Source organism: Astatotilapia calliptera, chromosome 14 (assembly GCF_964374335.1).
Source record: "Astatotilapia calliptera chromosome 14, fAstCal68.1, whole genome shotgun sequence".
Taxonomy (NCBI): Eukaryota; Metazoa; Chordata; class Actinopteri; order Cichliformes; family Cichlidae; genus Astatotilapia; species Astatotilapia calliptera.
In genome coordinates this window covers 11,871,047-11,896,327 of record NC_137435.1, presented here as the reverse complement: position 1 = coordinate 11,896,327, position 25,281 = coordinate 11,871,047, and the positions used below count along the sequence as shown (strand labels likewise).

Here is a 25,281-nt window from a genome sequence, read left to right as displayed (position 1 = left end):
AAAAGCAGTTTACCAGCTATATTGTCACTGGGACGACACATTTAATTAGCCAAGGCAGTTTAAATCAGTTTTATTTAATCTATCATGCCAGAAGCCTTTGCAGAAATTACACATACACTGTAAGAAAGGTTGCTGCATTTGTGTGCTGGGGTCCCAAAAGTCCGGTTTAAAAAATAACAAGGCACAGCTTTAATGAAAGAGTAGAAAAAATACACAGAATATTAAATGTAAAGTAGATTAAAGTCTTTCTGCAGTGTCATACAATCTGGTTTTGCTGTATAGAGTTTGGCTATAAGCAAAAATAAATAAATTAAAATAGAAATTTTGATATAGAAAACATGTGGCATAAAGAAGAAGAGCATGGGGGCGCAGTGAAACAGGATGGAGGGGAAGAGCGAGCACCCCTTTAAACCATCCATCACAAAGCAGCAGATGCCAGATTGGTCGGTCAGCTTGGGCAGTCACTCAGGCAGAGAAGCAAATCTTTTGGGCTTTGAGAAGTGCTTCAAAATACAACCAACCATCAAAACAAAGCACATGGGTGAAGCACATGAACCACGTTTCTCTCAGCAGCTTTAAATCCTTTAAATCCAGTTGTGAGATCTGGCTTAATCTCACAGATGCTTCACCTAATGGATTCCTCTAATTCATTTCTACGCTTATTTCAACCTCCAGTCCTGCGATACTTGACCCGAATAGCTGCAGAATAGCTTCCCTCACGTTTCTTTATGGTGCACATTAAGCAGCAGTGTGTCAAGTGGTCACAGTAACACCTGCTGTTTTCAACACTGGCATCCACATATGTGACCACACATGAGCTTACACAGTCCCTTAAGGATGGTCTGGTTGTGGCATTAATCGGCAGTCACGTCCACACAAATGAATATTGATGGGGGAAATGGTGATGGCCGAACCATCACCCTAGAATAAGACAGCCAGACATTCTACATTACCAGACTCTACTAGGAATACACACAGCCAATTTGTATTTATCATGGAAGCCAATACCAATACACTTCTGGTGTAGAACAGTGAGTTGCAATCCCTACTAAGGAAAACTAATAGGGAAAAGCCTTAAGGCCAGGAAGACAGGAAGACAGATAGCTCTGATTACACCAAATGGCAGCACTGCCTGAATCCAAGAGGAAAAGAAAGGCTAATTGAATTATGTGAATTTCTTTTGTAAGAAGACTTCTCTTCATGCCATTGGAGACACAACTCAAAGCAGCACTTTGCTTCTCAACAGTGGCTTTTGATGTTATTTGATGTCAGTATTCAGTAAGAAATATTTTACTGAACCATACAATTATATATATAAAAAAAAAAACAGATCTCTGTGGCAATTCAGAGCCAGTCTAGGCACTGAAAATTCATTGTAAACATGACTAAAGTCTTACAAAGTAAAGTCAGAAAGAAACTCAATCACACTAAATGTTTTTGTTGGTATAAACACTGCAGGGGTTTTGAAAAATGGATGAAAGAACTGTTTCAGCAGCATTAAGCTTTCTGGGAGCCATTAAAAGACTCACAAACTACAGTGCAGGCAGTCAGCAAACTGAATTTAGCACCCAAGGCGCAGACTTGTTGTTCTTTTCTGTCTTTAAAAAATAATCCAGCAACCTTATGGAAGGAAAGACACCGTGCTGTATGTCACAGCACTCTCACGCAAGGTGAAGTTGTCAGCTGGCTGTTTTTATCCTAATGTGCTGTTTGATGATGTGGCTTGCTGTTTCACACACATGCAGATATACTTACTATTCTACTGTTTAACCCTACAATTCACTGTTGCTGTGACCCTTTTGTCCTCTTTATCATATTAGCAGCTTTAGAGAAGTACTGTGATCCAATAGGAATGAATTGGAGGTTTAGAAGAGAACTGAACTGTTGTTTAACCAGCAAGTCTCTTGTCATTAAAATCTATATTTTAAAGGAGACATGGCCTACAGGGCACACCACTATAAAGTTATGAAAATAATAAATTAAGATATAATTAAAACATACAAAGAAAAAAAGAAAATGACTTAAAATAGGAAAGGAACAAAATACATTTCAAGCTTAGGAATAGTATTTTTACTCCTTGGTTGTTTTTTTGTTTTAAATAAGAGACTTATATTCTTCCATGCAATGTTGATGGACAGGTTGACTGATGAGGATGCAGGAGTGTCCATGGTTCACAGATGACAATGTGATCTGTAGGGAGTCAGTGAAAGAAATCCTGGAGAAGTGGAGGTATGCACTGGAGAAAAAAAAGGAATGGCAGTCAAAATAAGCAACATAACTGTAATGAGAGTAAAAAGCTATTAAATATAAATTCAACACTTTTAATCCGCTTCCGATATCATGTCTGCTTCATTTGCTGTGAAATCTCAAGGAAACAAGCTTTCCAATTAATCATCCAATTCATATTTTCTTCTTCTGGAGTTCAGGTATAACAGTAAAAACACTCCGCAGTTTCATTGTTCATTATTCATATAAAACACAACTATTATAGGTATTACGAATTGATTTTTAATGTAGTGAACATATTTATAATTGTAACCTGAGTAAATTACACTGGGGTGCAAAATGACTTACGTCTACTTCCTGTAAGTACATTTAAGGCTAGCTTATTATTTAACCTTTGCAAATGATATTAAATTCTTATCAAATGTAGTTGTTGCTATAGTATTATTACACTTTAACCACCTACAGCAACATGCTGCTAACATATTCATGCATCAACCATGAAAATTGAAAACACCAGTTTCTGTAAAATCATTATGCATTGAATGCTTTCACTTTTAATTTGTTCTACAGGCTACGCTTTGTTTATCCGTAGTTTCTCCTGAATATATTTTGCACATTTGAAAGAAGGGCTTTTACTTAATAATGGAACATTTTTACGCTGTGGTATTGCGACTTCAAGTGGAGAGCATTACTACTTCTTCCACCCTTTGATCAACCACGGTATCAAATAAAGGTCATGCTGCTCCTCCTGCTGAAGTGAGCTATTCTGTATGTCGGCCTATACTCAACTGTATCTTACATTAATAAAAAATAAACGAAGAATATCTAGTTTTTCTAAATAACTCCAACGTGTTCACTCTGCCTTGTACGCACGTGTATTGAGCTTGACAGATAATCATTTCTATCTCATGATCCATCATTGTGAGTATAGTTGGCTATCTGCAAGGACTCGATTCATATAATAACTACATAACAAACAATTCAATCTGAGAGGTATTATTAATCCCAACAATGCAAAGCCGTGACAGATGCTTCCCTTCAGTCATGTATTTAATGAGATCTCAGATGGCCAATTGCGTCTCAAAACTGTCTGAAAAAAAAGGGGAAAATATGAGAATGCAAACGATGGTGGTGTCTGCGCGACAGACTGCTCAGTGATGGCCAGCATCTCAGCAGAAATCATCCCTCAGATACTTCATCTTCGACAGAACATCCCCCGAGAGGAGCAAACATGACTAACAAGCAAGGATCCATCTGTTGTAAACACTGAGCAAAACAGACCCGACTGCCACAAAGCAACTTTAACGCACCTACATGCCAAAGTGCCCCTGCGAACGTGAATATATTGCAGTCAGTGTTCTGATAATGAGTCAGCGCTGACCGTTGGCAAGGTCGAATCTCTGTGATCATTTGAAATTATAATGATGAGCAAAACTGTTCTAATTCTGGTCTTTCCACAGTAATATGTTTGTGCATGGTGGTTACAGCATTAACGCTGAAAAATCAAGGACATCCAAGTCGATCACAGTAAAGCCTCAAAGATCAAAACAGTTTGGTCTTACTGTAAGATTTGCTAAGCTGCTCCCTGATGTTAAGTAGTGCTGACAAAGCAAATATACACTGATTTGTCTTTTAAACGTCTCCTGAACTATAAAAGCTAAAAATAATCATAAATCAACTCATTATTTTATGGTCTTTGATGTTTCCCAGTCGCATGTCAGAGCTACCTGCCTTCCTTATACCTATGTAAAGACAGCAACACCTCCCTCACATTGAACGTACCAGTTTGTATTTATCAGAGATCACAAAGGGGAAATGTGCACTGTGCATGAGACTGTTAAAGCTTGCATGCATTCTGACGCCCTCATACACACAAACACACACACACAAAAACACACAACACAGCCTGAGAGGAAATACGGGGCAGCTGATTCCGTGTGAGCTAATTCATTCAGTCACTGTATGTCCCCAATCAAAGGCTGGTCCCCACAGGCCAGTGCAGCATCTGCATGTGCCCCCATTGCTCTATCTGCCTGGCTTTCATGTTGCTCTCAAGGGACTCAGACATTTTCTCAGCCTGTCAAGTTTGTCCTGTTTAATTTGTGCTACACATTTTACCACAATTAAGAAAGAAAAGCACAGAAAAGAGAATTATTAAAATAGTTCTCAACCAAGTTCAAAAGCCTGAAAAAGGAAAAGAGAATCCCTAACCATACCCTTATCACTTTCCTTTCATGTGGTCCAACCCTCAGAGTGGACAGAGATTACAGGGATAACACATTAAATTTAGAGGGAAGTATTTTTTCTGTGCTGAGACGCTTTATTTGGACATTAAAATGAATGAGAAATCAATTTACAAGACCTTAAGCGCACCATGTCCTTGGCTTTCTACATCAGTTTGGTGGAAACCGTATGCAATTAATTTATTTCCATATGCCAATGTGAAAATAATAAGTGTGAGTAATCCTCAGGGAGATTTAGACCAAGTGCAAGGGGACGGCTGTAATCTTATAATCCTCTGTAATGTTCTAATGGTCTCTCTAAGCTTATCTACACTAAACTAACTTTCCCAGAGGTATGCAAACACAGATACAGATGGACCAAAAGAAGTAATGTGACTAATGCTCCCTGTGTAACTCAACAATCTCTTCTGCCGAGCTTTATAATAAAATCTGTGATCCCAGTAAAATAAAATCATATTGTGTCATTGCAGAAGTTACCTATGAACGTGTTTTTAGACCTTTGTCTAAGATCAAATAAATAAAAACTTTCAAAAATAAAATATCTGATTGTAAAACATACAATACTCTATATAAAAATAATAAATAATAGTACTCCAGGGTTTGACAAGGTAAAAATTTCCATCCACAGCAAACATAATATCAAAGGTTTTAAAGATAATGCTGCATCCATCATGCTGCAGCATCCTATTGTCCGGAAAACGCTGCAGCTGAAGCGGGTGGTGACCGGAGCGGCTGCAGGAACTCAGAGGTGAAGACGGCCTCAGCATACTCCTCCACGACATCCTGAAACTCTGCTGCCACGTCAGCCAGAGCCTCTGACAGCAACTCGTCAGCCAAGCTGTGAGAGGATAAGAGGTGCAGATGTTAGAAAACATGGTTATTTTCCTTAAATCATATATAACCTGTATAAAAAAAAAAAAAAGTCTTCTAAAATTTGAAAATGTATACGCTTCAATTTGGTAGAATTCATTTGTGGCATCAAAACAAATCACATATGACAATGGTATTTATGTTGCTGCTGCTCCTGCTATTTTCGGTCTTCTCACAAGATTTTAGGCTAGAAAAGGTCAGTGGGCCTGAAAACAATGGCAAATGCAAATCACTTGAAACATGTCCTTTGTGCGCAGTGGTTATAATTTCAAAGTAAATGTAAATCATCAGTCTTGCGTCATTATCTTCAAAAATGCAGAAGGTCAAATTAAAGCTGATTTCTCTGAACAAATGTGGTATCTGTTTTTTTAAGAGGTGCACATGCAAAACTTAGTTTAAAAACATAAAACAGAGCAAAATAACTCTGAAGCCTCGTGAACTGTGTGCAGCACCAAGCTAAATTTCAGTGTTTGATCATTATCTCGGTCAGCACACACACACACACACACGCACACACACAGGCAGAGACTGAGGCAGGGACATAGAGGATGAGGGAAAATGGGAAACACTTTCACATATCCACTGAAACGTCAGTGCAACAAAACTATCAGAGTAATTGTGCGTTTTTGAACTCCCTGTTCCTCTAAAGGGTCATGACAAGAACACTTTGCTCACAGCACCATATAGCGAGAGAAATCCAGAGAAGAATGTGCCGCTGTGGTTTGGGAACAGGCATTATAAAATATCATTAACATCAATATACAAGGAACCGTGCTTGCCCTTCTGAATTACTCCAAGTTATCTTTATATTTAACACACCAGTGACTGCACAGTGTACCGTTTATGCTAATGTATGAAAATCAAAATAAAAAAGCAGATTTATACAAAGTGAACTAGGATCCTAGGACCCTACCACTAAGTTTTATTTACATGCATAAAGAAATTCAAATAGCTGTTTTGGCAGTGCTGACGTCTTTCTATCTTGCAATCAGTCTGTTAGCAGACAGAATGAATGAGATCCTCCAGGTGGTAAGGCTCCACAGCAGCACAGGGCTGCTCATTACCATCTCATCACACAGAAAGCTTTCTGCGCTGTGTCAGAGCAGCAGGGGTCATACTAGTCTATACGTATGCCTTCTCCGTCTCCAAAAACACTGAGATAATTGGATGGTTTCTCACGCAATATCTTGTTGTTGTTTTTTCTAAGTACAGATTCATGTCTTAAAAACTTTGGCTTTTTGATGTGAAACTGATAATGAGCCAGTGACACAGTCAGCCAGATGCCATGGGTGGGACTGGACAGTTTTTCAGATCTAAACTTAAGAAAGACAGTTTATCGAGCTGTTTGGTATCCCAAACAGCTTTCAGAAGTTTAGAACTCATATATTAAACGCATAAGTTCAATATGTTCACAATGATGGCACGAAGCCAGCGTTGCACCAGCAGCGGCCTGTCAAGTATTCTAAGTTTGTGAGTGGGAGAGAAGACCGGCGGCGAACAACAGAGGCGCACTATGCAAACCATAAACTCTGCATGATCCTCTCTGAGTGAGCGCCTCCTGCTGTGCAGTGTCCGTCAATCGCATCCAGGGACAAAATAAATAACAGAAAGGACAGATCTGCTTCAGCGTGGTTCTAGTTACAAACACTAAGCATGTCATATCATTAATGTGTAGGACAACTTAAAAAAACTCATATTTCACTCTGAAACTGCTGCAGCGTTGAAGAGACTCATTCATAGCAAATAGTTATATTAGGTGGAAAATGTCATTGTTTGAGGGCGTTCTAGATGAAACTGAACACTGAAAATGGTCCTGCTGAGAGCTAATGCCCCTTAATAAAGATATACATGAATACTTAATGTGCATTTAGAAGGATAACTTATTCTGAGAGAGGAAGCTGTAACTTCACAACCAGTGTTTATGTCTGTCATCATCAGACACTGGTGCAGGACAGAAATCAACCAACATCTATAATGCAATCCTTGTTGTTGCCTGTGTGGTGGCCAAGGAAGGTAACTTCATAATTTGTGTCAAAGGAAGCAGAAACACAGTAAAGCACGCACAACAGGATCTCCTGCTCTCCATCAGTCTTATAGCAAATGAATCAGCCATCGCTGCGTTCACAATTTCAATTCACTGATTGTGTTGGAAATGACTGTAAAGAGGTCAGAATGTTAGGCCATGGCAAAGAAAAATCTAACTGGGCAGCACTGCTACTTTGTCTCTCATGTTGGACCGAGCACAGACTGACTTACTCTCACATCCTATGGTACAAAGTGACATAGCAGAAGGGCCAGCAATAGCAGATTAGCATGCTAACACAGAAGGAGATGAGTGCAACAGAAGACATAATGTCCAGCTATCTATTTTCTTAACAGCATGTCCAATTCAGGGTCGCGGGAGGGCTGGAGGCTATCCCGGCTGTCACAGTACAAATGCTGGGGTACACCCTAGACAGTTTGCTAGTCTACTGCAGGGCTAACACAGAGAGAAACACAAACATAGCTGTAGATGTGAGCATGCAGTATTTTACAACCAATTAATCAATCACTAATTAACCTAACATGCATGTCTTTGGGCAGCAAACGGAGTATCTAGAAATAACCCAAGCAGGCACAGGGAATACCCACACAGAAAGGACCCAGATGGTCAGTGAATTTGAACTCTGGACTCTCTTGCTGTAAAAAAACAAGGCTAACCACTGCACTGTGCCATCCAATATACAAAGCAAAGGTAGCACTAGTGGAGATCTATGCACACATGTAATGTCACAGGTGTTAAATGTAAATGTTTCAAGCTGTTTTTCTCCTATACTGCCATGTTACATATTTACCTTTAAGCTTAAGCTAAACACAAAACAAGAAGGCTCGAGCGGTTGAGGGAGCTTATAAAAATCTTTATCTATAGCACTGTATTGAGATCCCTCCCCAGACCATACAAGCCCCACTCACACCTTGACCCATGTGACCATAATGACTCATGTGATGTTAGGATGGAGCAGCGAATTGACACCTTGGCTCACGTGACTCTAATCACTCACATAATGACAAGGTGGGTCAGTGACTCTCACCTTCAGTGGGACAACCCCACTAAGAGGTAAATTCCTGAGACTCCCTATCAGCTTTTATAACTGAAAAAGCCTCTTGGATGAAAGGTGAAACATCTTTAAAAATCTAAAAATACAACTGCAGTTGTCTTAAACTCAAGCACTTTAGACTATCACGATGACTGAGACCGATCATAACTGCAATGCATACTTCAAACACTGGTGGCAATCAGCCAGTGCAAACAAAATTCCCTGATCATGTTTATGCACGTCTCATTAGCTTAAGTCATTATTAAAACAATCAGTTTTCTACCCGTCTGCAACGGCCCAGGGGTCGAAGCTGCCCACAGCCTCATGAGCCACAGCGCGCAGGTAAGCCTCATAGTCTTCCCGGTACTGCCGAATGCCTCTCAGCATGCTGCCTGGCACTGAGATAACAGGCGCCTTGCTTCCCTCCAGAGGGCCAGGGAACATGGTGTTGTTTGCAGGATGCCGCTCATCTTGGGATGCCTCCTCTGTCAGGCTGTTCTCACACATGAAGCTGCGAATGTGGAAAAACAAGACGATGCTCAGAAGGTGAGACCAAGAAACATATTTTTTCAATATCTCAAAATTGTATTTTCAGTTCAATTCAGTTTTATATCATTTTAAAGGCACTTTAGGGCAGGTAAAAAGCTCATAATATTATAGAAAGAGTGAGAATCCCATTGAGAAAGCAACACGATGAGAAGATGACCTCTAAGAGATGTTTATGTGGAGAAAAGGTAACTGCAGTAGAACACAAACTGAGGGTGTAGATGATGAATTTAGGAGAGGTGTCAGAGTGCAAGCAGCTCTCTTGCTTGCCCCTTGCTCAGAATGAGCAGGGGCTCAGCTGGGCATCGCCGTGGTCTGGCTTTATAATCCTCTCTGCTTTGACAAATCAGCCTGGCTCTTGCAATGGCGCTCACTGTGCTATATTTAGTGTTGCAGCAGCTCCAAAGCAAAGTGCCTCTCTATTGTGCTCCCTGGGCCTCAGCTAAACTTGTTTCAGTGTTGACTATTGGGGCTGCAACCCATGGGGTGGCCATAAATATCAAAGTGCCAGCACAGCGAACCATGCTTCCAGTCTGAAATGGGTCGATTTACTGTTTGACAGGAAAAACAACAATTCTGTACCCTGCAAACTCGCTTATTTTTAAAGTCGCAATGGCTCCCACGCTTCTGAAAAGAAAATAGACTAGCCTGTGTTTTCTGTGAATGAAAACCATTCAGATACTTTGGCACAAAAGACCATCTGCAAAGCAAGATTGGTCTTGCATAACAATCTGTGAAAAGGTGATATGAGTGCTGAGAAAAAGATTTGCAAATTAAATATCACGACAAATTCTTAGTAATAGTTTGTTACTCTATTGTGCCGTATGAAATTCACTCGAAACTGAATGAGACATCCATGATGAACCTTCATTTCATTAATCTGTGCTTTCACAACTCTGTGTACCTTTCTGTTTGGCTAGTGCATACAAGTACCAAAATGCTGAAACACTAACAAAACATCCTCTATCCATCACGTTGTAGCACCTGCAACTTGGCCTGCACACCAGATTTACACAAACCCAAACAAGCAAGCAGCATTAGCCATTAGCGCGATCACCTCAGGTTTGTCTTCTCATTTCTCAACAAAAGCTAAAGCCACACAGAGCCTGGCAAAGATGGGACCTGGCACAGGACGGTGCCATATGTGATATATCAAAAGGGATGCAAGCTGGGCTGAAGCTGAGTCAGATAAAACCACAAGTGGCTGAGAGATAGTAAGGGGGTGATTCAAGCGAGGCTCAATGAAGCCTCAGTGACAGCGGGGAAGATCAGTGTGGAAAGAAACAGGTGGAGGATACTGGGGGGAAAAAAAAAAAAAAAACAACAGAAACCCTCAATATTCCAAAAAGAAAATCCTCTTTTATAATATTGCACTGGACTGATTTAAATGTGGGTGCAGAACTTAGAAGACATCACAACTAAAAATCCACCAGGTTACAAAGTGACGACATACAGGAGGGGACAACTGTAGCCACAGAGGAAAAAGGTGGGAGAGAGCAGTGTGAAATAAATAAATAAAATAAATGCACGGTTTTTAATTTTTCTGAGTGAGCTTCTTATCTTTTTATTGATTTGCTTGACTAGCTGATGGAGCTGTAGGGGGGATGGGGGAGACTGAGGTTTGGGCTCCTCACCATGGATACATAAATCTTATCTGCTGCTCTGCTGATGTGTTAAAAGATTGTCTCCGTGGTTGTTTGACAGCGCTCGCACAGGCACCTGAACAAAGACACCCAAGGTAAGAAGCGCGTGCTGTTTTGGAAAGAGTATTTAGCGTGACAAAGGCAGCGTTACGCCTGGTTAGAGTCAGTGGAAGTGTTAAAACCCTCTGGGCTCTCCTGTCATTACTAAGTAACCCCGACTATAGTCAGCATAGATTAAAAGAAAAGAACAGAGTAGCAGCACTCACTAAATATAAAACTATTTTATTCTTTCAGTTAGTATTCTTTTGAAAACTCCCGATCAATTCTCACCTTCCTTGGCTCAGTGCTTACAGAAAACCAGCTTACTTAATACAAAAATCAGGAAACCGATAACCGATACCATGTGACAATGTCCCTCTTAGCTATAAAACAGTAGCACCTAAGAAGCCTCCATTGATAGTCACACTGAGAAAATTATGCAGCTTTATTTCCGTGGCATGTTTTTTTCCCCCATGGTGTGTATAAATATGTGTGTGAGGCACAAAATGACGAGCATGTCGCCTGATGTGTCTCTCAGGACTGAAAAATGTGGGCTGTAAACAACAACTCAGGGCTGAGACAACACACATGATGAGCTCTTTGCTCATTTTCCCGTTCCCAAATTAAACCTCACCATTCTGCTACACTGAACACCAGGACAGTCAACACTGACAGAGGATTAACACAATCCCACATCAGCACGAAAAACAAACCACATTTTTAACCACAGGTTTCGATCCGAGGGCTGCGGAAGCAACAGGAAAGAGCTGCAGTTGTGAAAAGCTGCTTATCAAAATAACTTTCCTAAATGTCTGGAAAATGATGCTCCTTAGAGAGCAACCAGTGGGATGACCTGCTGCTCTCTGGCATCAGTTTTAGAATTACCATTATTTCTCAAGACCTGATCATTTTGGTGAGAGAGGTGAACTCAAAAGGGCTGCTGCGCACACAATCTGACATAACCTAAAGTTATAAAGCAACAACAGTTAAATTTAGCGTATAGACTGCAACAACATAAGGCGAGGCTTTTTAACTTACAGAGCATCCTTGGTGGTTTGCTTCCGCATTAGCTTTTCATCCCTTCATCTGCGCTGGTATGTGTTGCACTATGTGACACCTGGGCCTCTTTATCCTTCAGCACAGGTAGCCAAAGCATCTCCCTTACAGCTCAGTTCATTTTACGAAGCAACTCTGTGTCCCCCAAAGACAGCTCTGTAAAACAATGTGCCTAATAAACACAATTTCTCTCCCCATCTCACTCCAAACGACTCCCTACTTCCAACTTTATTACTTCTAAGGGGGACAAAGCACTGTGAAAAAAGAGACACTGTAGGTGGACAACAAGTTCCTTCTTGCACTTTAGAAAGAAACCAAACAAACAATCTGTCAGTGTCTTGCAGGGAGGTTTATTCTTTCGCAAGTTAGATAGTGCAGTAGTCATGGAGTAAGTGCTGAACAGGCTGGGTCATGCTTCATTTAGAGAATAGAGAATGGGGACAATATATAGAATCCTTTTTTCATATGCAAATGAGTACAATTACTACATTACAAGCAACCTCAGAGCCTAAAAATACTACGCATACAAGAGCTAATGGCACGACCACCATCAGTCTCGTCTTACTGCCTTTATTGGACTAGATAAGTTGACGAGCATCTTATGGTTAAAAAAAAAAAAAAAGAAAGAAAGAAAAAGGATTCTGTGATGGCATGTGTGACTCAGCAGACAGCGAAGCTACCCACCCTCTGTGCTGCTGAATTTCTCTGTCAACCTCACTGATTTCACTAAGAGACTAAATCGATCTGTGTACCAACAGAAACCAGCTGCATTTTTCTCTAAGCATGACCAAGAAATTTCAAATGCTTTCAAACAAAAAAAACAAGTAAATACAGATAAAACATGCCTTGCAAAAAGCTGAAATACTGAGCCGATTAATTATTCACTGATATCTATGTGAATTTAAATTTAATTCAATTATCACCAACTGTTTTGTTATGGTACAATCGTCCCTTTTTCTGAATACACAGCACAACCGAATTACTATTTATCTTGTGATAATAACTCAAGGGGCTCAATACACACAATCACCTTGTGTGTTCTTTTATTCATAAGCATTCTAGTCAACTTGTTTACTAAGATTAGTACTTGCTTTCAAATCAAAGTGTTTTTCTATTGATCCATGTCAAAAAAAAAATCAAAAACAAAAAAACAAACACCAATCACATCCACTGTGATTTAATGTGTCAACCAAAACAAAACACATAAAGGTCCAGTGGGCTGCCAGCACTTGTTAGAGGAGCTGTAATTCAGACTGAGGATGAAAGTGCTGCAGACGGGTCTGTTCTGAGCTACAGTGATTCAAGGTGTTTCAGAACAAATGAGCTAGCAGTTATCAAATGACTGTCCCCGTTAAGAAGCTGGAAGGCTTGATGCCTCTAAAATGAACAGCTAATTAAAAAAAAAGACACCTCTTAAAAAAGCACCTGTGTTATGTTTGCCAGAGAACAGAGTTATTGCTTGATAGATGCATTAAGAACAGTTAAGCAAAGTGGCTCTTAAGGCAAAGTTTCCATCAAGTGAAGTGAACCCGAGGCAGATGAAGACTGACAGACTTTAATTTGCTAATGTTTGCAGCTTGAATTTGTTAAAAGTATCCTGCTGGCTTGTCTGTGTCAACAACTTCTAGTCCCTTCCAGTCTCTTTTCCCTTTCCTTCCAAGTTCCTCGTTAATTTAAGCAGTATAGCAGCTGCAGCTAAAGCCCTGGGCAGTGGAGGGTCTCCCTGTGGAGTCTGCTGCCAGAGTCAGGAATAGAGTCTGCCCTGGGTACAGTAGCCACCAAGTGAGTTTTGCAGGATGAGTAAGGACTCCCAGTGGAACAGTGATTACAGGGCACACACGTCATGTGGAAAAAGACTAAATGTGTATAGCTGGGAAAAAAAGAACATTAACCACTTCCTTGTCATTGAGTCTAGAGGTGCAATTAAACCAGCACTGAATTACTTCCTGTGGAAGATGCCGTTTGTTTCTCTTCATTACAGCATCAGCAACTAAAGCAAGTCATTAAAGGTAATTTGATATGTAATTTGTCTCATAAGATTTCATTAAAAGTCACCTGATACTTTCCAAGTAATTAAAATCCACCATTTACATATTTGCATTTGTTAAAAAAAGGGAGTATATCATAATTTTGTGCAATCAGGAGCATTGAGCTGAGCTATGATGACCAATAATTGAGGCTAAGACCTATAATTTCAGCTCAAATGATTGGAAAGGGAGTTAAATAGGTCAAACCATAATACTGGGCTCCAGTTAATATTCTGAGAACACTCCAAAATTTCCCTGCTGACTTTTCAAGACGAATTAAACAGCAATGAATGGAAGCCGTCAGCTAAAGATGAGACATAGAAATGACTTGTGCAGTAAAGGGGAAAAGACAGAGAAACCCACCCAGTCATGACAGGTTTCTCAAGGACAATATCCGCTGCAGAGGTCTGCTTCAGCACTGGATTTGTGAGCCTAATTGGCTGAGGAGAGGCTGGCCTGGAGCTGGGGGCATGGGACTGGGATCCTGAGAAGAAGAGAGAGAAAGCAAAAGAAGGGAGAAATGTTAAGAGGGATGGGTGGAGCAAGGAGCAGACAGATAGAAAGACAAAAGGACAACAGCATACATCTGGCCTTTTCAGTTGTAGCACTGTCTCCACCTACAGGAAAGGTCTGTGAAATAACTTTCTAGGTTTTGCACTTGCAGATAACATTTTTTGTTTAAGTGCAGAAATCGTCTGTTTTTGGCTTTTTTTTTTTTTTTTACCTGCTGGTCCTGGTTGTTTCAAGTAAAGAGGGTCTGAATAGGTGATAGAAGCAAACCGTCTCCTCACTTCTTCCTGATCCCGCTGTCAGAGACACAGAGAACCAGATTCTATAAACACAGCATCCTACTGACAAAGAGCCTTGTCAAACAAATTGAACGGTGTAATCAAGTCTGGAAAATGCATCAGTATTCAGACGCAGACCACAGCTGTCATAACAGCTCATTATAAACACTAAACCAGTAACCAGTGACCTTTCAAATTCCATAGTGACCTTTCACTGGTGGGTCCCTCTCACCTGTATCTCCTCCATACGAAGCAGCATACTCTCCAGGGTTGGGGCCTGCAGCATGTCCTGGGCCATGCCCTGCAGCTGTCTGTCTGTCCTAACTGTCCACGCCACCCGGGCGGTGTCCTCTAACAAATCGTCCAGCAGCTCTTCACTCAGCTGCTCAGCACTTTCTTCTGCCTGTAAATGGCAATAATTACAAAAAAAAAAAAATACAAGTGTTGTGAGTTTAGCTGCACAGTTTTTAAATCATTGCCATGATAAACTTAAATGTCAAATCTCCTGTAGTGAAGCTCACCCTCTCTGCGGCCTGTTCAGGCACTCGACTCCTCAGTGGAGAGTTCATTCTGTTGTTCCTGGACTCACCAATTTGCTGAAGGCACAATAAAAATCTCAGTTTATTTTACGAGGCAAATCTGAAGCCAAACACACGCATACACACAAACTTAGATTTATTTAATCATTCACATGCAACAACTGTCACCCTTGTCTTTAGGAGGTTTATAAAAGGAAGAAATTCTGGCACTAGCTGGACAGCAGATAAGTCCTCCTACCTGGGCTTCATCCAGAAGGGGCTGAATTCTCTCTCTGGCCTTCTGCTCAGCTCTCTCAGCCCACTGAGTTGGCGAGACAACTTCAGACCTGTGAACCAAAACACACCCACACTGCAAGCTGTCACAGAAGTTCTGAAGCTGAGCTGCTTTAACTTAAAGACACAAAATAAAAAAAAATAAATAAAAAAAAAGTATTTACATAAAGTATAGTTAAAAATATATTTGGAATTTTAGCCCACCTTGGGTTCAGAATTAATTAAAAGATTGAATTTCTCTGATTAAGAAACAAAAAACTTTCTGCCAAGCTTTTAAAATAACTATCCGTTTGAGTCGAATAAAACATTCTCATTACTGGAAATGCATGAGAGAATTAATTAATCATCACTATCAATCATTATCATTGATGGCTAAATGTATTCACACACAATAGAAATAGTCATCAGGCTCAGTGTTTTTTAAATTATTCACATTAATCTGTAATTATAATAGGCATATAAGGTCAAAACTGTCAAACTCTTTGCTGGCATTATATTGAATGGTTACGTTCACTGTTGAAACCAATTTAAAAAAAAGCCATAAAGGCTGACATGCCAGTTAAGAGTTTCACCAGCTGAGAGCAGCTGGAAGCATAAAAGAATCACTAAGTGTGACATAAGCATTTTATTCAAAATGCAGCCTGTTGATTGTATTGATGTCTATTGTGTCCAACTTATCACCTGTAAACAAGTGAAGCAGTTTAGTGCTTTTACTTGTCACAGTGGCAGGAGGAAAAAAAAAAATCTGATATAGTGACTCTTTATACATCTAATTTAAACACTTTAACACTTTTCTGCAGCTTTCTTTAGCTTTAAAACAGAAACAAACAAACAAACAAACAAACAAACAAACAAAAAGAACCTGCCATGGGTATAACACACAGGCAAAACAGATCTGTAATAATGGTGAATTTTCATTCAATTTTCCATGTAACACACTATGTGCAAATTTGTTAATGTTACGTAACCCATAAAACTATAGAGGCTGCATGTGTTCTTAATTAACATTACATGTTTCCTGCAGTGGTATTCCCCTCTTGACAAGGTGAGTAAATAAAGAGCAGGCCTACACGTCTTTGTGACAGAGAACACAGTAGCGTTAACCCACACATTCACAGTAGTGTAATTAAGTGTTGACTTTGCTCTGTGCACATTGCGTTTTGTTGCCAGCCTTTTAAAGTTGGGCTCTCCAGTGACTAATTAACAAATACACAGCGGTCTATAGGAACATATGCTCTCCTTGGTGCTGAATGGATGCGCTGCAATCACAGTCTGCATTATTTTCCACTCATTGTTTTGTTCTGTTGTCAGTAGATAATGTTGCCCATGTTGTAATTCCCAGAGTAAATGCTCCTTTGATTGTGAGCACAATGAACCGAGTGGGAAATGTTTTTCTTCTTAAACAGCATAAATGCCAAGTATTTACAAAGGTTAAAGGGCAAGTGCATATATCGCTATATATACACACACACTGTACTTACTTTTTTATGTCATTAATTAATCCCTTTTATTTCGGTCAGAGGGAGTTTGTTATTATCCCATAGTGTCTGCAGAGGTTGCAATTAGGGGGCACATGAAATAAAAAAGTTTTTTGGCTATATTAATATTCACCATGACTTTAAGCCTTCATTACCTTGGATCCAAATCTGCTAAAACAATAATTTTATTAGTACTGTACCTTAATCTCTGAATGCGTTCAGCCTCTTCTTTACTCAGCTGGTTCAGCTCTTGCAGTCTCTGCGCAGTCATCTTATCTAGCCAAGCTTTCCTGCATCACCCAGGCAATCATCAAATGAAGCAAAATGTAAGCTCAAAGAAGCTTTGCACATAAATAATTTATAATCCTCATCTTTAATCACGCTGATAGCCACTGATTAATAAGAAAGCACAACTGCAGTAATTAAGATTTGATTAAACGGAGACATATGTGGAACACTCAATCAATGAGGTGCTTATAAAACAGGCAAACTATTAATCACTCAAAAAGAGAAATGGCCTCAATCTAGCTGGCACCTAGATTAATTTATTGGAAAGAATTAACTTTGAATTAGAATCAGAGTATTGCCTCTGGCTCTCAGCAAGTGGGGTCTGACATAAAGGTTAGAAATGGCTCTCTGAATGTTCTCATTAATGTTCCTTTTTCCTAGATTCCACCCATGTGGCATTTTGCTATGACAGATAATCTAATGTGAGAAGCAGAAATGACACAGATTACAAGGTAATCTGAAAAAAGATATTTATAATAAGTAGAAGCGATAAAAGCTGGGACAGGCAGATTTTTCGCCATCAGGCAAAAATTCCTAACTAAACTTCTGCATATTAGTTGGGCTCCATTATCAGGTTTTAAGAAAACCTAGCCAATTATATTAGATTCTGGCCAATCAGAGGTCCTTTCAGAGAGTCAAAAAGTGCAGATGCACATGCAGATCACTAGTGCATTTGCATCCCTAGAGAGAAGAAAGCCTGAGCCAGTGTTGGAAAATATTGCAGGAAAAGTTGACGGTCCCTCACTAGCAACAGCTGCCTCTGGCCTGCAACGCACCACAGTAACAGGAAAACAGACTTATCAAAACACATTTATATCTAATATTATGGTCACAGGTCCTGCTCATACGGGAGCCAAGTTTTTGCCTTTTTTCCACTATCACTGTAAGAACAGCCATGAAGGATGTGTAATTTATGGTTCAAAGCTTTGATTTTATATGTAACATCTCAGACTGTTATCATGAAAGCAAGAGTAATTAGGCCTTTTTCTAAACTAAACCAACCAGCTTACACATAGCTTCTGCAATGGGCACAAGACTGTGATCATCTGCAGGGAGCGAGCTTAGGACAGAGGAGAGCTGATGGAAGAGAGATTAACTTTCACATTTTATTTCCCTATTGTTCCCGATTACTGCCAACCCGTGTATTTAAAATAAGGTTAAAAAAAAAAAAAAAACTTTGGGAGGTAAGGTTCACCTTAATGCTTCATTCTGAGCTTCTTTCTTCCTTTGTGAGCTTAGGCCTGGCTCAGTTGCCAAACTACCTCCAGGCCTCTGCTTTGGAGGGTCTGGTGAGGATTTCACTGGAGAAAAGAGACAACGAGGCTCTGGTCTTCCCCTTTGTGGGGATCTGCTGATAGCAGAGAATGATGAATGGGTTAAAAAATGTAAACAGAAAGATGCTATATTACACAACTCAATGGAAAGCGAAAGAGCAATTTTTATTTTGACACTTACATCTCTTATACTATATTTACCAAATTACTTTTTTTTTTTTCGGATTTTCCTTATAAGCAACTGTCATCAATGAAAAATGAAAAATTTGGTGCATATGGCATGTGCTGCACTTTACCAGTAACATTGAATACAATCTACAATCCTATAATGTATACAACCTCTTAGTCCATCAGATAATCTGATTATGCCTACCTGCATCCACAATTTGATTGAAATTCATAAAGAGATAATTGTGTAAAATGGTCTTTTTTTTTGGGGGGGGGGGGTTGTCCACACATATTATTTCATACTAAATGTAAACTGTTACCTGGAGATCAGCGTTTCGGACATTAAAGCAGTACTTACATAATGACATTAATCATCGAGTGAGCCGAGGACTGCACAGAGAGATAACAGACTCACCGTTGTGGAGGAGGAGAGTGAGGAGATGTAGGTATCCAGGGCACAGAGTGCTCTTTTTGAGGGAGCTGGCTCACTCTGAGCCGAGAGGAGACTGTAGGCTGCTGGAAGCCTGTATCTTGCATCTGATTATGCTATAATAAAAATAGAAAATAAATATTTAATTATTAGTTTACATTAACCTCACATTGGTTACGTCTGATCATTGGTTTAAAAAAAAAAAAAAAAAAAAAAAAAAAATTATATATATATATATATATATATATATATATATATATATATATATATATATATATATATATATATATGTTTTCACAGGGTATGATATCAAACAACAAATCATGTTGCTAATAACATGTTATTAAGCGTTCTCTGTGTCTTGTGAAATACTGAGTTCAGTACAAGCCCAGCACCTTTATTGTTTCAGCCGTTTTTCTCTGAGAGGGCAGCTCTTTTCTGCTGTTAGTATTGGTATGGGATCGTCTCTGCAGCTCCCTCTGCTGGACGAGGCTCTCCAGGCCAGACCGCAGCACCTCTCTTCGATTGAGGGGCTGTTGAGTAGTTTTGGGTTTCTGGGAGGCCATTCTCTTATCTGCTGACAAAAATAAAAAGTTAAACAATTTATTTGTTTTGATCTTAAGTTCAAACTAAATAAAAGTCAAAACCAAACAAGATTCTTTATCCCTTTCAGTACAATTCAATTAAGTTGAACCCTGATGGGAGCAGACAACACCACCGATTACAGAATTTGCCTGCACTCTTGACAGCCAGGTGGATGTGTGGTTTAGGTTCAGGTTTCTAGGGAGATCTAGATTGCAGATGAGGCTCACTCTAGGTGTTTATATCATCACTGCCTCTCAGCCCAATAATACCCAGCAGGACTTAACTGCTCATATACTAAACAGCAGGGGACCAAATGCCAGAGTTCTGCACTTTAAATCTTGTTTTCCTATCACTTCCTGGCTCCCTGATCAATTTTAAGCCTGGGTACAGCAATTTACGCACAGTGGGAGGCCCCAAGAGAACCGCACAGAAGCCCTTGGAGGGCTTTTATATACATAGGAGAGCAAATGGTTTGTCCTTCGTCAGCAGGCCTCTATCAACAAGTAGGTCTTAAGTTGAAATGATAATCATTAAACAACACCCAGGAAGTCTGCATTAATAAATACACAAAGCTAGTAAACAGTGCTCACCATGGAGGCCTCTTCTGGGATTTTTTGCTTTGCAAGGACCTCGAGCAATTCCTTGCAGTTTGGGACGCCTGGGTGCAGTCGTAGGAGACTTGCTGCGATGAGGAGATTTCCTTTGCGGAAGGCATGCTTGAGCCTGCATCTTTATGAGCATCTCTTGTTTACTGAGAGCAGAATCCAAAGTCTATTAAAAATGAAGTGACAGCAAAGCCTGAGATTATTCACTCAATTCAAAAAATATATATTTTCCTAAAATAAGTTTTACTTTTAGACAAATTCCACTAAATATTGATTAATCCTGCAGCACAAGTCATCTATGTTTACAGTAATATCACAAATAAACAATGTAACAAAGAAAATAACATGTAATAAAAATATATGATGCATCTGGAAAAATCATATCATTTAGGCATATTAAAATCGTATTACTACTTCGATCTGTGACCTAGAAACAGTAGCAGATACAGAATCTGTTCTTGTAATGCTCTGCTAAACCTGCACTGCAGTTAGTTGGAATTCATGCATGAATATTTGCCTTTATTAAGTAAAATAAGAAAGTAGGTTTAAAGTCGGGACCAATACAATACTGCACTGGTTTGCCACATTGAGCTTCTTTCCGCTGATTGTTTTTGCATTGTCCAGGAGCCAAGTCTACACTAGGAAAACACACATCACTCTGTGAATACAGCGGTTACATCGTGATCCTTACCTCTAGTTTCTGCAGGATGTCAAGGGCAGTCTCAGGCACAGCTGAGCCCTGGTCCACTTCAACTTTAGCTGAGCACAAAGAGAGCTGGCGAATCAGCTGCCCCAGTTCTTTGGAATAAGGAGGCACTTTGCTGTGAGACAGATCAGAGAGTTGATGGATAAAAATTTGTAAAGCCCTCAGTGCCCCACGATGTGCAGCTGCAAGCCTGTTTATCGCCATGGACTGAAAGTAAAAGAGAATGCAAATAAATTAAGAACAGAAATGTCAACTTTTTTTTTTTAAACAAAACTCCTTCATAAAAAAAAAAAAAAAAAAAAAAAATCAGACACAACTGATTTTACTCATTTAATTCAATTTTATTTATATAGTGCCAAATTACAACAGTCGCCTCAGGGCCCTCATAATGTAAGGTAAAGACCCTACAATAACAAATAAATAAAACAAATTTTAAAAAATTATAAAGATAGAACAATCAGATGCCGCCCCCTCCCTCGAGTAAGCACTTGGTGACAGTGGGAAGGAAAAACTCCCTCTTAACAATAAGAAACCTTGAACCGAGCTCAGGAGGGGTGGCCATCTGCCGCGAGTGGCTGAGGCAGAGGGGAGAGCCATGAAGTCCAAAATGTGACTTTCTTCTCACCTTTTTAGCATCCCACATTTTCTGGCTTCGTAGTTTTTCTATATCTTCTTGTATCTCTTTTACCTGTTAAATAATGTGAGAGAACATTGTCTAGAGGAGCAGAGCAAAAGGAAATCCAGTGACAAACATTTAATGGCATTCAATAGAAATTTAAGTACCTGTTGCTGCAGAACATAAATAATACGAGCTGAGCGAGCTGCCTGTTTCTGTCTGCGTATCTCCAACTTGTTTTCCTCTTCAGGTTCTAATGACTCCTGTATTTTCTCCCCTGTTGTTTAAAAAACATTGTGCATTATTTATCAGCATCATGCATTAGTAGTGAAATCATAGGAAAAGTGTGATCATTGCAATGGGTTCCAAAATTATGATTACACTCCATGCATTTCAAGTTATAGGTGTCTTGTGGGCTACCTCTGTTAGCCAGCTCTTCCACTTTCTGAATATACAGTTCCAGTTCATTTTGCAGCCTGTGGATCTCGTGGCTTAAAGGTGCCTCTTTGTCTCCTTCTACCTGCCTAAGGCCAGGGTCTCTGGTTGGGGGTGAGCGGCTCATTCGAGGCATGGATGAAATAGGATGTTTCTGGGATGTGTGTCGTTTGGCTCCAGCTACAGTCACCTTCTCTTTTGGACTGGATGCTTTTGACATCATCTTACTTGGACTTGCTGCAAACTCCTATAAAGAGAGGAAATAAACTTCATTTGCTAAACAGGCACAAACAATTAATTTCATATTATATAAACAAGAATGTTATTATAGACAAAAAGTAATTAAATTACCTGACGGAGTTCTACATCACTTGTTTCAAAGAGTGAGGCCTCCTGAGAAGGTTTGGCCGATAATTTTGTCAGCGATTCAAGGCGCCTTCGTCTTAGATCTCGCTTGGCCTGCTTAACAGCTGCCTGAAGCCTCTCCTCAGAGAGTGTGGTGAAGCTGAAAGAGCTTCTGGTGCTATCCACATTTTCCTTAACTTCTGATACAGGCAGCAGTCGCTCTATCACAATGGGGGCAGGCAGGCCGACATGTGTGGCACGGTTTCTAGTACTTGCAGGGACAGCGTCATTGAACAGCAGCTGTGGTGTGCAAGACAGAAGTCAGTTTTATCTGGTATAATCAGTCATTATGATTAGACACAATCAGATATATTTATCAATAACAGGTATTTAGGAAATGGTGTCATTGCATATAGTTGTGGTCAAAAGGATACATACAATCATTAGGGAACATGGAACCAGAATTACCAAGAGATTCATACGATAAAGTATACCATATCATATAAATGTCGTAGTAATTTGGGGCTTTTAATGATTTCTTTCAACAGATGAGCAGATGGAATAATAATAACATCCTCTTTGTGCGAAAGCTAGATTGTTGAAACTTGGATACAACTGGATGTTGAACAGGACCATGATCTCAAACACACATCAAACCTGATTTTACAAATGATAAAACAGGCTAACGTGAAGCTTTTCGAATGGTCTTCCCAAAGCAAACAAACAAAACAAACAAATAATGGAATGATATTTTGTAATGATTGTGAAGGCACATGTTTGAAATGTTTGAAATAAAAATGAACTGAACTGAACTAAAAGCTGTGACCTTAACCCTGATGAATATTTGCGGACTGTGTAGGCTCATGCCAGGAAACTAACCAATTTAAATTAACTCTACCAATTTTATCAAGAAGAGTGAACAATTATTTAGACAGAATAATGCCAGAGGCTTGGGGGTGTATGTATAGATTTGAGCCTATATGTATAATATGTGTATTAGATGGCATTCAAATATTCAGAAAATGCGCCTAATTCTAGTGCGACCATCTCATGTCATTATATTAATGCTGCTATCCTGTATATATTGTACATACTATTGTCTGAGTACTTACAATTGTTTTTTTGTACTTTTTATATTTTACATTTATATTTATTATTGAAACTTGCACCAAGGGAGTGGCACTCCAATTTCGTTGTACTCTGTACAATGACAATAAAGGCTATTCTATTCTATTCTAATTCTAGTGCGACCATCTCCAGGTCTCACTACCATCTTGTAAACCTTCCTGTAAATCCTAATGAATGAAGCCTTAGCTTGATGCTAAAATGAAATGAATGAATGAATTTTATAGTATATCACCCCATTAGAGCACTTCGCTCTCGCACTGCAGGCTTAGTTGTTTTTCCCAGAGTATTTAAAAGTATTTAAAAGAAAAATGGGAGGGAGAGCCTTCGGTTTTCAGGCCCCTCTTCTATGGAACCAGCTTACAGTTTGGATTCGGAAGACAAACACTATCTCTACTTTTAAGATTAGGCTTAAAACTTTCTTTTTTGCTAAAGCATATAGGTAGGGCTGGATAACGTGACCCTGAATCCTCCCTCTGCAATAGGTGCAGGCTGCTGGAGGATTCCCATGATGCATTAAGCATTTCCTTTCAGTCACCTTTCTCACTCACCATGTGTCAACAGACCTCCCTGCATTGAATCACACTTGTTTTTAAATTTCTGTCTCTCTTACAGAGCATGTCTTTTGTCCGGTCTTCCTTCTCTCACCCCAACCGGTTGCAGCAGATGGCCGCCCCTCCCTGAGCCTGGTTCTGCCTGAGGTTTCGTCCTGTTAAAATGGAATTTTTCCTTCCCACTTTCACCAAAGCACTTGCTTATAGGGGGTCATATGATGGTTGGGGTTTTTCTCTGTATGTATTATTGTAGGGTCTACAATATAAAGCGCCTTGAGGCGACTGTTGTTGTGATTTGGCGCCTATAAATAAAACTGAATTGAATTGAAATTGAATCCAACTAAAAACAGTACATGAATCTCTGGTAAACTTCACTGAGGCGCGTTACTTTGACACCAAGCTATTTACAAACATTGTGATATGAACATAGTGATATGCTTCAAACTGAAGTCTTACAAAAATCTTAAAAATGAAGAGAGAAAGGGTATTATCACAAACGCTTCACTCGCGTCTCCACCTCTTTTTCATTACTTTGAATGGTTGATCCCGGGTATTTAAATGTCTCTACCTTCACTGCCTCTACTCCTTGTAGCGATAAATATTATGACTTTCAGGACTGTAATATTCAGATTTATTGTTGACATTGTGCTGCACTCTAGGACCAGCTGATCTCAATCAACCAGCTCCAGGTCTGTGTATGTATCACTAGTATGTGGTCTTAGCTTTTCCATTTCAAATTGTATATATGCAAAGATGAACTGCATATAATAAAGATAGATGAATATTATCAGATTTTCAGTGCTGTTTACCTTGGTGTGGGAGATCCCAGCCGTTAAACCGCTGCGGCTGTGAACATTTCTGGTTGATCCTAAAGCAACCCAGTCTCTCTCTTCGCTCTGCTTTCCTGAGAAAATCCCGGGACCACTTTGCAGGGATTGTGCAGTCATTACAGCGAAAAACAGTTGTCACTGTAGTAAACAATACTAAATGTTATGCTAATGGGAGCTAATTTTGCTAACATAAAGTTAATCCAATCCAGAAACTAAATTCAGGCACTTCGCCGTCGTTAATAATCAGTTCTTCCACTTTCTGTATATGAATTATAAGTCAGCTATACGCACCGAGTGGCTAATTGAAGCATAATTAAAATACAGGACCTCGTTAATCTCTTAAATTTTAAATTTAGCTTCTCAACAGTTTGAAACGGCGCCATGACAACAACACAACCCTAAAGACGGAAGTAGTTTTTTTTTAACTACGGCTTGTCAAATAAGCCAAAAATCAACGCAAACGCTTTATAATGACGTGTGATAGAATAGGCATTCTCACTAAATATATCACATAT

General features: G+C 39.6%; 1 protein-coding gene across 3 annotated transcripts; it reads right to left on the bottom strand.

Annotated features, from left to right (window-relative positions):
- Positions 1 to 54: 54 nt before the first annotated feature.
- kiaa0753 (KIAA0753 ortholog) lies at positions 55 to 25,196 on the bottom strand. 3 transcript variants are annotated; one of them, XM_026192662.2, is made up of 18 exons: positions 24,746 to 25,196; positions 22,264 to 22,557; positions 21,898 to 22,159; positions 21,645 to 21,754; positions 21,487 to 21,549; positions 20,847 to 21,068; positions 20,141 to 20,321; positions 19,361 to 19,542; positions 18,951 to 19,081; positions 18,289 to 18,444; positions 17,006 to 17,095; positions 15,293 to 15,380; positions 15,037 to 15,111; positions 14,748 to 14,918; positions 14,452 to 14,533; positions 14,091 to 14,211; positions 8,700 to 8,927; positions 55 to 5,307 (listed from the first exon to the last, which is right to left on the bottom strand). In XM_026192662.2, exons 1-18 carry the CDS (start codon positions 24,881 to 24,883, stop codon positions 5,154 to 5,156), a joined length of 2,748 nt encoding a protein of 915 aa, XP_026048447.2. In that variant the 5' UTR covers positions 24,884 to 25,196; the 3' UTR covers positions 55 to 5,153. The 3 variants fall into 3 exon arrangements, with proteins under 3 accessions (XP_026048447.2, XP_026048448.2, XP_026048449.2); XM_026192663.2 differs by having other exon boundaries at positions 18,289 to 18,441; XM_026192664.2 differs by having other exon boundaries at positions 19,361 to 19,539.
- Positions 25,197 to 25,281: the final 85 nt, after the last annotated feature.